General features: G+C 37.6%; 1 protein-coding gene across 1 annotated transcript in view; it reads right to left on the bottom strand.

Annotated features, from left to right (window-relative positions):
• The window catches only part of CASR (calcium sensing receptor), a 33,587-nt gene extending 20,345 nt beyond the window's left edge, over positions 1 to 13,242 (bottom strand). Inside the window, exons 1-3 of the mRNA XM_026713304.2 lie at positions 12,795 to 13,242; positions 9,401 to 9,707; positions 5,105 to 5,980 (exon numbers count right to left, since the gene is read on the bottom strand). Of these exons, the coding sequence (XP_026569089.1) occupies positions 5,105 to 5,980; positions 9,401 to 9,707; positions 12,795 to 12,979 (1,368 nt within the window). The 5' untranslated portion in view covers positions 12,980 to 13,242. The remainder of the gene's footprint in view (positions 1 to 5,104; positions 5,981 to 9,400; positions 9,708 to 12,794) is intronic.
• Between the last annotated feature and the right edge of the window lie 1,017 nt (positions 13,243 to 14,259).

Here is a 14,259-nt window from a genome sequence, read left to right as displayed (position 1 = left end):
CTCTAGTGATTTACTGAAGATTTGGGTGAAGATGGGGGCCAAGTGGTCAGCACAGACTTTTAAGCAATAAGGAGTTATCTTGTCTGTCCTGGTGCTTTTCCTGGCTCTTCAAAATGAGAATTCTATACCTGAGGGAATTGTCTGCCTTAATAAACATTTGCCTCTTCTAAACCAATCTTGGTATATATACAAATGGATAGTTGGAGTTTCCAGTTCTCCAAAAACCCAGAACCTAACAGACAAGGAGCCAGAGGAGTTTTTTTTAAAGCAGTATTAACTGATTCCAGTTAGTGGTTTATCATTTCTGTTTTGAATTATTGCTATTTTCTGAACAGCCTTAAAAGACAACAGCACATGCAGTAGATAGAAGTAATCTAATCTGGGAATTATTTCACTATGGATAAATTTAACCAGGCTCTTTCTTGGAAAGGAGGGGTCACAACAGGTACAACAATCTCACCTTGGTAAACTATGTTGTTGATACTAGAGATCCCAGGGACCAAGGAGGATCTTTGCTTACACCTAGATTGCAGACTGATCCTTTTTAGAATCCATCTGCAACAGATTGTTGAGATGTCCTTCCTGGGCAGGCAAATCATCCAGCAACATATTAAGGTATGTTTAGGATTGAGTTTTAATTCACTGGCCCTCATTCATTCATAACTATACAATTAATGATTTTCTGAATGAGATGGAATTGCCTGGATTTGACACAGAAATTCCCTGAGTTACTCTAATGCATGACCTATTCTAGAACAGAATGATGCAACCTAGTAGATGAAGCAAAAAAAGATGTAATGTTTTGCTTGTGCTCCTTCTGTGGTGGATATTTATTTACAGATTAACAAAATGGGAATACCCTTACTGATGTGGCATGTATGTATTTTTCAAGATAGGTGTGCATCAGCAGTTCATCATCTGTGAAATGGATATTATTTCACAGATGGCTACTTGGAATCATTTCTTCTGTTAACTTGTTTAGAAAAGCACAGTTATTATCCATTTCTGCCTTGTATTTGGCATATTAGGCAAGTAATCTTTCTGTCAACTTCTCCATTGAGCCTTTTTGTTTTGGAACTAGTCACGTCATTTTGATAGTCATTATAACCAGGCAAATGTTCTTGCTAATAGCCATTGTAGGAGAATATACATATTATCAAAATTCCCTGTGCCCAGAAATGTTGGGGTTCCTCTTCTAGTCTAAATCCACGCTATCTATATCAAGTGTTTAAGAATATGAAGACTGGTATAAAGTCAATGTGCCTTATTTTCCATTTTGTAAGGAATATTTCCAGTCCAGTAGATATAAGTCAGTGCACCCAGATGCTGCCAGCTTCCTCCATAGTAATTTACTCAGACTCACCTTGGTAGGGATCCTGAAGCCCAGATTTTGGAAAGGTCAAGCCTTTAAAGATTCATAGCAACATATCAGGCACAAGGTATCAAGAACAACACAATGGATTGCTCAGAATAAGCTTTTTTATTGCTGTTCCCCATAATCAGGAATCTTGTCAGATTAAAGTATACTCTGCAAAATTATCAGATAAATCCCATAAAGGTGTATGGAAGGTGCCTTCTACCTAGACTTCTTTCTTCAAACCAAGGGCTCAAGGTTGATCTGCTTCTAACCCAGAGGTGGTATTCAGCAGGTTCTGAGCAGTTCTGGAGAACTGGTAGCGGAAATTTTGAGAAATCCAGAGAACCGCAGATACCACTTCTGACTGGAGATTTTACAGCATCCTTCCCCTGCCACGCCCACCAAGCCACACCCACAGAACCAGTAGTAAATTTTTTTTGAATCCTACCACTGCTCTAATCCCTTAGGAAAAAGCCCTTTCCTCCTGCATTTCAGTGCTAGATTCAATCATACAATCTATTCCACTGTGCCTGGAAAGCAACTCGCAGCCATCCTAGGTATTAAAACAGCTTTCATGCGATCTTAGTATCTTACATCATTAACCTAGTTCTTGTATTTGGCATCAATTGGAGCTTTTTATGCTGGAATGTAGTCTGGTATCCCAAGAGGGAGGGGTTACTTCCCAGAGAGCAAAGAGGGGGGTATAGCTTAGAAAGTATGGTAGGCAGGAAGAGGCCAAAGATGGACCCTTCCTAGAAGTTCACAGAGTACATCTATAGTTTAGGCAGATACCATAGTTGTTTTAGTGTGGGAAGATTGTTTCTGTAGGTGAAGAATAAAGAAACTACTCAGAAATAATTTTCTGTATCTTTCTTGATTTTGGGGGCCTGACATGACAATTTAAGGATAGTGTTGTGGTTAGCCGGAAGCAGGTGTGGACGGCTGAGGACAGCGAGGACTTAGATAAGGGGCCAGGACCATTAGGGAGTGGACTGCTGCCTTCAGAGATTGTGGGGGCTGGCAGCAGTGATGAGGAGGTTCCCAAGGAGCCTGTGCTAAGTGCGCGTGCATGCAGGGCTGCTCATAAGAAAGAGCAGCTGCAGCAGCACGGGTGGCTCAGGAGTAAGGTTGCAAGGTAATGGCCCCTCCTTCAAGAAGATAAAAGCCAGCTGTGAAATGAATGTACTTTGCAGAAGGCAAAGACATTTTGAAACTCCAGTCTCGTGGACATTCCAGTATCCTGAGTTTGTATTTGAAGATTCTTGTATTGCAAATTATTTCTTGTCTGGTATCTTTTGGCAAGTCTCGCACAGTTTGGCAAGGCTTGTGGTTATCACAGCTAATTATTTTGCAAAAGCATTATAAGGTTTCTGTTCCCTTTGGATTGTGCTTGATTTGTTGGAAAAGGATGTGAGTCAGAACAGATAGTTTCATGGAAACCATGTGGTAGTAACATCAGAATGAAACTGAAACCCTTGTCACAACAACACAACAGTATAACACACCCCAACTGTATCTGGGAGCCCACTGACACCTGACGATGAAGAGCACTTCTAGGCACACTGCACCTGTTCATTCGAGGAATGTGATATATTCCAGAATGGCAAGCCTCCGTCTTTGAATCCAGATTCCTCGTGATTAACAACACTGCATTTTGCCTGGTCTAATTTTAGCAATCTAGCTGTTTTTATTTTTTGAAACATGGTTTTCAATTTTGGGTTAACTTTAAACATATCAATTGTATTCTTTTTTATATTTCGTATTTTTAAATTGTTATATAAATAAACTTTCTGTTTTTATTAAGGAATGCAGTACATTCAATAATAAAATGAATGCACGAATTTAGGCAATATTCAAGGGCACCGTCTTCCTTCTTAGACACTGATGGCAAAGAGCAGTAAAGTGCTTAGTATAATACAGGTCTCATAGTGGTCTAATGATTCTCCAGTCTAAAATTCCTAACAGATTTTATGCAAGTAAATACCATGAGACTAATTTGGCTCTAATAACAGGTGGATTACTCTGTTCATACACTTTCCCATCATTGTAAACTGTTACTTCTCCTCCCTGCCATGTGTACCAGTCAGCCTTCCTTCAAATGGTACTTGCCCTCAGATTCCTCCTTCTGCTATATCAGCTTCTCATCATCTTACACAATACTCATGTGCATGGACCACTCCCAGACATTTCCCCAAATAAACTGGAAAAGCACCTTGTCCTACTCCTTCACCTATAATCTTTCATGCTAATAATGTTTTCTGCTTAACAACCGGTTTTGTCCTCCCACTGCATTTATATTTCATGTCCATTAGTAGTCAAAGAATCTTCTGGAAGAACCACAGATCATGGAAGAACTCTGTTCTATCTGGCCTTAGTTGCATGGAATAGCTCCTACATCTTCTTCATTGGACTCCTACAGTTTGCATAAAAGGCAGTAACAACTGCATTGACCAACGAACACAAGGAAAAAACCAAATTCTATATCCGTGTTAATACCTTCATTATGCGCCTTCAAAGAATCACGCAATTTTTTTAAGTTCACCAAACAGGACTTAGATCAACACAGGCTTCAAGAGCAGCAATTTTTCTCTTCTTTTGCTTATCAATATACTTCTACAGCAATGCTAACATTAATTACACAGTCAATCCAGAATTGAAACTGGTAGCCAACTATGTGACAATCAGTGGCATAAGCTATGGCAGTGACAGAAGTTATTGGATGGCATGGCTTGTGATATGGGGATGAATCTCGGTATGTTTTATGTTTCTAGCCTCACTAAATGTAGTGTGTGGAATTATAGGCGTTTGAAGAAACAAGGATCTTAGTGACTTAGTCCAACTGTTTGACGCAGTGAAGATGTGTTAGTTACATGAGCTTATTGGCTAATGCTAAATTTACTGAGCAGACTGTGGGTGTTGGCTTGATTAGAAATGCAGATTGACTATTGAGACTTTAGATTTAAGAGCTGCTTTGGGAAATATTACCTCTTTCCCTTTGCTTTCCAGTTCTCTCACCTCATCTCTCTTTAAATCTTTTCATCCTGGCCTAGAACTTTTTTGGTGTCTGGATGAAAAGAATTGTTTTAAGGCCTGCTCTCAAGCAAATGATGAAAATGGAGTTGACCCATGTGATTATCAACAATCAACAGCTTGCCTTTTACATTGAAAATCTGAATCACTCAAGATGTTTAATCAAGAACCAAAACCACAACAGAAAATGTCATCAAATGCTCCCAAGCTGCTAAAATGATTATTCTTAGAGAATGAAATTCCATCCAAAACACAAACAAGTTGAAATCATAACCATAGTTTAACACTGCTTATGATTAAGCAACACTGCGTTGAAGCTATCATTGTTCTCAAATAACGATTTCTGGAGTAGATAGCAGCTTCATATAGTTGATTTGAAGATTGAGAGAAGTGATTTTTTGGAACTTATTATTAACTCATTAGGTTATAAAAAGCACCAAGAGCATTTGAATCTGTCCCATTGCCCCCATGATTGTAAAACAGATGGGGGTGTTTAAATAAGGAAAAGAACATAGGAAGATTGGGTGCTCTCCAAATGCAAGGGAAATGAATCTGATTCGGTATCTTTCACATTGTATTTAATTTAAACTTAGGGCTACTGTGCATGTTAATACATATAGCAACACAAATCTGTCAATTATGTGAGAATCTGTTAACTGTTCTGCAAATTATATCAGACACTGTATAATATAATAATTATAGTAAAACAAATCTTACCTGCCATGCCTCAACTTTCTTGATATCTGCACATGACCCATTGGCAAATAGTCCTTTCCCAGGAGTGCAAGTGTATATATCCTGCAAAGCATGAGCAATGGAATATACTGCCAAGTACACATTGTAAGATATCCGTAGGTGAGTATAATCCATGTATGGTGTTTCCACACTAGTGATGTTCTCACGCCCTGTACATGGGGGACGGAATGAAGCTGTACTATTTCCAGCTCTAGTACCTTCCTCATGGTCTTTGTGGAAAAAAACTGGGAAATTTTTGTTTCCTTCTGGTAAGTAACAATTAAATGTCTCCTCCCAAAACTCTTTAATAAATCCATTATTAGCAGACTTCTTAGGGTTTACCTTTTGCAGAAAGTCGCGAAAGCCAGGGATCTGTCCTGCCTTAAGAGCAAATCCAATTGTGCCCCCCATGACATGAAAGAACTGTGGCATTGCTATCAATGATGAGCTGGCCCAGGCTTCACTTGCCAGCCAAATCCTGCCAGTGATGTTCCGTGTGACAATCTCTTTGATCAATGGTTCTAGGTCAGGTGCACTAGAGAACACAACAATCACCTTGGCAGTGGAATTCTGGATGACTTTCACTACCTGTTGGATCTGATCCTCAGGCAAGTACTGGGCAATGAGCTCACTGAAGTCAATGCAGATGTTTCTCTCCTCTGTTTCTTCCCTGAACTTTTCAATACCTGGCCGGCCATAATTGTCATCTGCTGCAATGGTACCCACCCAATTCCAGCGGAAGTACTCTACAATGTCAGCCATAGCAGTGGCTTGGTGCTCATCATTAGGTATAGTGCGCAGGAAAGATTTGTACTCATTCCTGTTGCTCAAGAGCCGACTGGATGAAGCATAGCTAACCTGGAAAAGGAAAGAGGGAAATAAATTCTTATGCAACACTTTTAAGTAAAAACTATTCTGAAACATTTCACATGAGATGTGACCCCAGGAACCTATCCTTAATTAAAGAAGGAAAAATGTTGTATCAGCAGCGCAGTTTGCAGGTGACTAAGAAATTGCTCACAGATGCAGTGGTGCACATGGGCAGCATGTAGAAAGATCACCTTAAACAAAAAGTTCAAGATTCTTTAATCCAGAAAGAGATATTGATTGGAATTTCCATTCTAATAACCATAATATTTTAAAGCCTAATTGAGATTATGTGTCTTTATCAATCTATCCACTGGACTGATGATGACAGCCAAACATTACTCCCTAGGAAACACACCCCATAATTTGAGAAAGATAAAGTTTTCTCTTATCATTCTGAAAAATGGTCTTCAAATTGGACAAGTATTCCCTCAATCAGGGAACACCGATTGAGTTGTTTTTAATGGTAAATTGGTAATTTGTGGTAATTTATTCATGTTTAACGATTTTTATTAGTTTATAATGTAGCATACAAAGAAAGTACAAAAGTAAATAATAGGGAAGATAGGGAAGAAGGGAAGAGAAAAGTGAGGGAAAGAAAAGGGGGAAAATAAAGAAAAGGCAATGACTTCCAAATCCCTTCTGTACTGTAGAATAAGACGTTAACATAAAACCTCAACTTTTTACTGTTACATAATAGTTTAAACTATCCATTTCTGTAAGAACACATCTGTCTAATCTGTAAAACCAAAAATCCAAGTTTTATTATTTTACCACCTCAAGCATAAAGTCTAGAAGCAGTTTCCAAGTAGAAATAAAAGTATTTGAATTTTTTTTTGTCAAACAGTAAATTAGCCATCTCTGTTAACTCCATCAGTTTTTGCGGCCATTTGTCCATTGTAGGCATCAAGGTGGCCTTCTCTTCCTATGCGTAGGGTAATCTTGCTGACATCAACATGTATAACATCAAAGTTCCACATTTTTTCTTTTTCCATTAAACCCCAAAGAAAAGTCTCTGGTTTTCTGTTTATATTCACTTTAAGAATTTTATGTATTAAGGTATGAATCCTACTTGAATATTTCTTCGCTTTATCACATGTTCACCATAAATGATAAAAAGTTCCTGCTTTACATTTACATTTCCAACATTCATTTGAAATGCCTTTATACATTCTTGACAACTTGTCTGGAGTTAAATACCAACGATACATCAACTTATAGAAGTTTTCTTTTAAGTTATAATTTAATGTAAATTTTAAACCTTTCTTCCACATATTCTCCCATTGTTCAAGCATTACATAATTTATGGTAATTTATGATATTTTTCATTTCAGTGCAGACCTTCAAGTGGGCTCTAATCATATTGTGTCTCATTTATCCCAGGATGTTTCTTCTACCAGTTAAATTGCTACATGATCCCACTTCATCATCCTCAGCTCTCCATTATATCAGGAGGCTTACTTGGATCAGTGAAAGAGAAAGAAGTACTTAGAAAGTACTCAGATTATTTCTATCCAGAAATAATAACTTTCCATCCAGAACTTTGACAATATCCCCAATATATAAGAAAATTTCCAATCACATTTACAAGCAACCGCTAAAAAATGGATATATTACTTGGGAGTGCAGAAGACTTAAGGAATGGCCTTGAAGGACATGAAGAAGAGCTGCTACCAAGGTAATGATCAGATAAGAGGTCTTGCGTGTGGCCCAGTAAAATAGTTTGAAGTAATATCTGGGACAGACCCCCTCCCTACTTCAGACAGGGATCAAGGGAGGGAGGGGGGAAACACATTCAGAGTGGCAAGATTCATTTACTGTAGCTTCTGCAATAAAAGTAGTCCTGATTCATACTTCGTCTTTTTCTGTAATCTTCCGTTTTGGACTGACAAGGCGATATGGCTTTTCCCAATGCTCATTTGGCCTAAGTTGTCCTGCAAAGTCCTTTATAGACTATGGTAAATACTTGATGGGACTTGATAGTATCAAGATATAGACAGGTATGTTGATATCACTGACATAGAGCAAATACGCAGAGCACGGGTGTCAAACTAGATTGCATCACGTGACATCACATGATATAGCATGTTTTTTGCCTTTGCAGAGCCGAAGTGGGCATGGCCTGCGTGTGATGCATCCGGCCCACAGGCTACCAGTTTGACACCCCTGATGTAGAGGGAGAAGGGAAAATCTTGTGAAACAATGAGAGAAATTGGGCTGAATTTGAATTTCTGAAACTCAGAGTTAAAATAATCACTTGCTTGGGGGAAAAAATAAAAGATGTGAAAAAAAGTATTCTAAATTATTTATTTGAATTTATTGAATGGGACAATCATTATCACAATAGATTGTTCTTTTGAGTTCTGGCATTTTCCCTCCAGAGATGGGATACTTTGCATAGTTAAATCAGATAATGGTCTTTTGTTTTCAGGCCATGCATTTAAAATATGAGTAGCATCCAAGCTAGTTTAGTCACAAACAGTTAACAGTTAACAGAATAACAGAACTGGAAGGAACCTTGGAGGTCTTCTAGTCCAACCCCTTGCTCAAGCAGGAGACCCTATACCATTCCAGACAAATGTCTATCCAGCTTCTTTTTAAAAGCTGCTAGTGATGAAGCATCCAGAACTTCTGAAGGCAAGCTATTCCACTGGTTAACTGATCCCACTGTTAGGAAATTTCTCCTTAATTCTAGGTTGTGCCTCTCCTTGATTAGTTTCCATCCATTGCTTCTTGTCTTGCCTTCTGGGGCTTTGGAAAGTGGCTTGACCCCCTCTTCTTTGTGGCAGCTCCTCAAATATTGGAACACTGCTATCATGTCATCTCTAGACCTTATTTTCACTAGACTAGACATAACCAATTCCTGATCAAATACCCAATCAAACTAGCTTTTTAAAAATTAGGCCAAACAGCAGCCACAACAATCAATATTTTAAAAATTTTAAGGAAAATCAATGGCCAGATAGAATCATATCTCATTATGGGTTGTTATATAGAGTTCAACAGGAAAGTGCAAAATGAATTGCTATGGGTGATGTAAATACACAATGCGCATTAATGCTACTTAATATGGGCATAAGAAAATAAAGAGGATATAGAGAAATTATCCTATGATTATAATGGTTGCCTTTTTGAATCTAAGGGCTACTCAAACATATAGGCACAGACTGCTACAATGACTCATTGAATACTGTTGTGTCCAAAATTGGAAAAGGGGTATTTTTTTCTTTTTTAAAAAAGGAACATGTGGAAATATTACACTAGCTCTTTAAGACTTTATATACATTGTAAAATTGACGGAAGAGATGATGAAACTTGCCATAGCAACAGTAGAAATATTTTGTAATTAACAAGCTCACCTACCCAGGACCATCCTATTTCTAGCAATGGACAGAGACAACATATGCTCACCTGAGGTATATAAAAGAGACCCAGAAGATTGGCAACTGCAGTGGAAATCCCAGAGCCTGTTGCTCCCACCACTGCAATTGTTGAGGGAATATGATCCGAACAATTGCAAAACTCATCCAGATTCAGAGAATCAATCTTGTTTTGGGCCACAAAACTCAGAGTGGCTTCTAGAGCTTTAGACACTGTATTGCAGGTGTCAAAAATGCTGTATCCAAGAGTCATATTGGGAAGAAGAGTTGGGCTGTTATTAATCTCTTCAATGGCAAAGATCATTGCCTGTAACCAGCGAAAACCCCGGAAATTATACCTACAAACAAGAAAGAGAAATCAAAATAAGCACAATGTCTTATATAGAGGTAGAGGAGAGAAACAGGAAAATATATTGTTTCTGGGTAAATCTTAGCACTTCCTAAGTCCATTTTATTTGGACTTATATTTCATATATATATTTCAAAATAATTAACCAAAAATAGGGCCAGTTCACACAGGCACTCATTACAAATCATAATTACAATTGTTATTGTGTGCAAATGATGCAATTTACATCAGTTGTATTATGTCATTATCAAGCAAATGGTATAAATTACAGAGTGCGTGTCATATGTGTGATGAGGTAATAATGCACAGAACATAATTTGATTTTTTGATCTTCCCATGGACAACCATGGCAACTGTACCACATACAAAACAGAACCAGCCCCCCAGCAACCACTGACACAATTTAACAGCATATCCTTATTAACTAAATGGCAAAACAGAGGTCTTGTTTTGAATGATTGCATTACGCATAGTCTAGAATGTTGTGCCAAGAAATTGTTCTTATTCATATTCAGAATTGCCTTGTGGAGTTTTTCAGAAATAACTATTTAACATTTATATGATATCCCACTTTCTGGGCAATCCATGATGTATTACACGAGATATTATCAGAATATTAAGGCCCATTTTGTCCAAAATTCTGTGTCACCCAATGACCAATCAAATGATGCAGGAAACTCATAAGCATAGTAGAAGAACTGATTTTAAAGTAGTCCCTTGAGGTGAAGGAATTTCTACAGATTTTACTCCATTATAGGGGCAATGCTCATCTCTGTTTCCAGGCCATTGCACCAGCACTGTCTGAAGACATTTGTGGTTATATGGCCAGCATAGCATCTTGGAGCACTGTTACCTTCCCACCAAAGTGGTACCTATCTACTCACGTTTGTCTGCGTTCGAACTGCTAGGTTTGCAGGAGCTGGGTGGAAGATGCTTGCTCATCATGTAACATGGTGTTTGGGTCTTGAATCTGTGTCAACTGCTGAGCCACCCCACCCTTGAGACATTATGATCAAAAATATATGTAGTCTTCCACTATATATTTATTTAAGGAATTAAAGTTAGGGCTGAATAATCCTGCAGATTCAGTCTCCAAAAGGTGCTCTGGAGGATATAGAAGCATGAACAGAGAAACTCTCTATAGCTTTTCCTTGGACCATGTGATTGCTTATAAAGCATTGGAAAATTGGAGCAAAATTACTGCAGAACCTTGATCACAATATTAATAGTTTTATTTTCAATTCTTACGAATCCTAGTATGGGATTCATAATTTTAAACAAACAACACATTGGGTTGACATATTCATTGTATATTGATATACTTTAACAGCGACAGCTTTTTTTTTTGGTGGTTTCTATTTATAACATCTTCTAGAATCACCTAACTATTATGCCAAATTTAAGAGCTTAAGCAAACAGACTACTTCATTTCAACCACAGCTAAGCGATGCTATAAGAAGTTAAAAATCACTAGTGCAGAAATTATCTTAGTCACTGGCAGCTTGGACTTCATTAGCCCACATGTAGAGATTAGGTTTTTAATCTAATTTATACAACTTTGCATTTGTTTACACTGAACTGCATTCCCTATTACAAAATTCAATCCTCTAGTGTGGAAATGCCATTAAGGTGCTGTTTACAATTCTTTTTTATTTTTATAAAACCTAAATAATTTATCATCATTACCTCTGATTGCAGGATAGAATTGTACAATTCAGTGTGTTATTTTTTATAATATTTGGAGGCTTTGCAATACTTAAATGTCTCTAAGTATATAAATTAAAGCATATTAACCAGAATGTTTTTTTTAAAAAACTAAGAAAATAGCATGTTCTTTTGTCTATGAAAATGAGGAGGTCTTCACACAGCACCTACAAGGCCATAAAAACGGTATGCTGAGATGCCACTCATGAAAAGATCGTTTCTTCTCTGGTGGGCTATCTTGCCTCATTTAGTGGGGCACCTAGAGAAGAGCCACAGGTGAGGCCATCATGATGATCCAGAGAAGCAAATATAGATGGATGTTTTAGGTAACTTAGCCAAGATTTAAAGTTACAGGCTAATTAGGGGGGAAAATACAAGCCCAAAAATCATCTATCAGGCATGAAGATCATTAGTATTTCAAGTTATGATGAGGAATCTGTAAGTCATAGCTGGCTGGAGAATTCTAAGAGTTGAAGTCCACAAGTCTTACAGTTGCCAAGTTTGGGGAGCCCTGCTATAAGTAATCCCAAATCTACACCTGATCCTCCAAGGGCAGTGCAGCATTCTCCTCAGCAATAAGACATTCAGTTCTCCTTGTTCCTCTAGCCATGCTGCGGTCACACTGTTTTTTTACTATGTGTAAAACGGATAGTTAAAAATAAATGAGAGGGCCTTTGTTCTGATCCAGTCTGGTATTCAACCTCAACCAAAGGCAAAATAACAAAGCACCCAGGAACAGTTTAAAAGAACCAAAAGAAAAACAAGTGCATGAAGCCAGGTGCATCTTCTTTCCAACCTACTTTTAAATCTCCTATTTCATAAATATTCCTGCCTACCATCAAAGCAATAAAAGTGCCTTCTGGGTTAAGGATGAAGAATTTAACAAACCATTATTAAGCTTTGCTCACTATTCCAATGTAAGGCTCAAATTACACATGAAGTAGACTTCCTACCAGTCACCCTCAAAACATAGAATGCTCTCTAATGAGAGGTTTCATGTACTAGCTGCCTTCTAAGGGCAACCACACCCCATTGCAAATTTCTTTGTGCTGAATTGAATATTTTATATCAAATGCAAGTATATTTTATCATGTAAGTCATGTGTTTTGAAAATCTGCATGTATAATTGAATTCAGTAAATAAAAACCAGATCAGTCTGAAAGCGCTGCTTCAAAAGGGATCAGTCAAATACTTCAGAAAAACCCATATATACAAGGTGTGGAGTAGTAAGATTTCAGTTCCTTCCCTACAAGCCTGGAAGTGGCTTTTTTTTAAACCAAAAAACTATTAGACTGCAGAAATCACAAAACTTTCAAGGCCTCTGGCATCTGAGTTTGGGGGATGAGTGACTTTGGGGGTTTTCTGGACTTACCTTATGCATTCTACTGATTCTGGCCTAGATTTCAGATCCTGATGTTTAGCAGCTACTCCAAAATGAATGGGAAACAATCCTCCAAGAATAATGTCTCCTTTCTTCTGTGCCCTTTGATTTGGTCCATAGGCAAAGCTACTCGAAGTAAATGCAAAGAGGATCAAATAGAAACTATAAAAAGTCATCGTTCCTCCTTTATACAAAAGGAATTATGTTGCAAATTTCAAATCAGGTACCTAAGAAGCAACATAAGCCTAATATAATTTGACATATTTTTTCTGTTTGAAACATCATATGCTATGACTGAGGTGGGCAGGCTTGAAGTCCAATAAGCCACCGGACAATAATGATAGCTCTGATGTCTCTTCAGTGGACTTCTCCATTGCAATTTATCTGATCCAGCAATTCCTTGCTTCTTCAGTATCACTAGCAGATCGTGTAGAGTTCATCTTCAAGATTTCCTAAAACAATATTGAAATATAAAAAATTCATGTATTCAGTGTAGAACTGTCCATAGAATCAATCCCTCCCAAATACCAGCTGCTCCAACAATACAAAAGACACCTGTAGCTTGAATATTTACATGGTGTCTTCTTTCTTGCCTTGTTAGTAAAATGTCAAAATTACTGTAATAAACATTTATGGCATATATTTGCACAAATACATCTGAAGACACCTTCAAATCACCAAGTCACAAATCACATCCTTGTTCTAAAAACATTTTAAGTTTTTTTCTTATAATTATTTCATAAAACAGCACATTTGCTTTACATACAAAAAATATATATAAATGACCAACATATTATATTTATCTCTAAACAAATAAATCCAGGCTTGATATTCCCCAAAATGGTGTTTTAGTTTCAGTATCCATTTTCGCCAAGTGAAAAATCAGCTAAAGTACTCCCAATTCAACAATAATCAATGAGAAATTCCAAAATGGGCATCAAGTTGAAGGAGGATGATCATTGAGATAAAGTTTACCGATTAAAAGAATCTGAGTGGTGGGTTGCTGAAATTATTATAAGACAGTTAGTCTATATAAAGAAATCCACACCAAAATACACAAAGGAAAATCTCCTGAAGATATCTTTCAAATAACCAGAGATGGTCCTGAGTTCAAATATAATGAAGGCTTGGTGGCCCCAAAATTTTGTAGAGTTATATGCAAAAATGAGTCCAGCAAACACATATTCATTCATACAATAAATGCCATTGCAAAAACCAATCCCAACCACAAAAAACTTTGCTCAAGACCAGACTTATCCATACTGTGAAGAATCCACTCCTGTGAACTCCACAATGAACTCAAAAGACGTCTAGACAAGGGAGACAAGGATCTGTACATTGACTACCATGCTGATTGTATGAAAAGTAAGTCACACAACCCACAACTCCACATACAACCCCTACCTCATCCAACCCACCATCACTCAAAACTAGGGACACATGCCCCTAACTACCT

Source organism: Pseudonaja textilis, chromosome 2 (genome assembly GCF_049901715.1).
Source record: "Pseudonaja textilis isolate UNSWEBS1 chromosome 2, rPseTex1.2, whole genome shotgun sequence".
NCBI classification, from domain to species: domain Eukaryota; kingdom Metazoa; phylum Chordata; class Lepidosauria; order Squamata; family Elapidae; genus Pseudonaja; species Pseudonaja textilis.
This window is presented reverse-complemented; position numbering and strand designations above follow the sequence as displayed.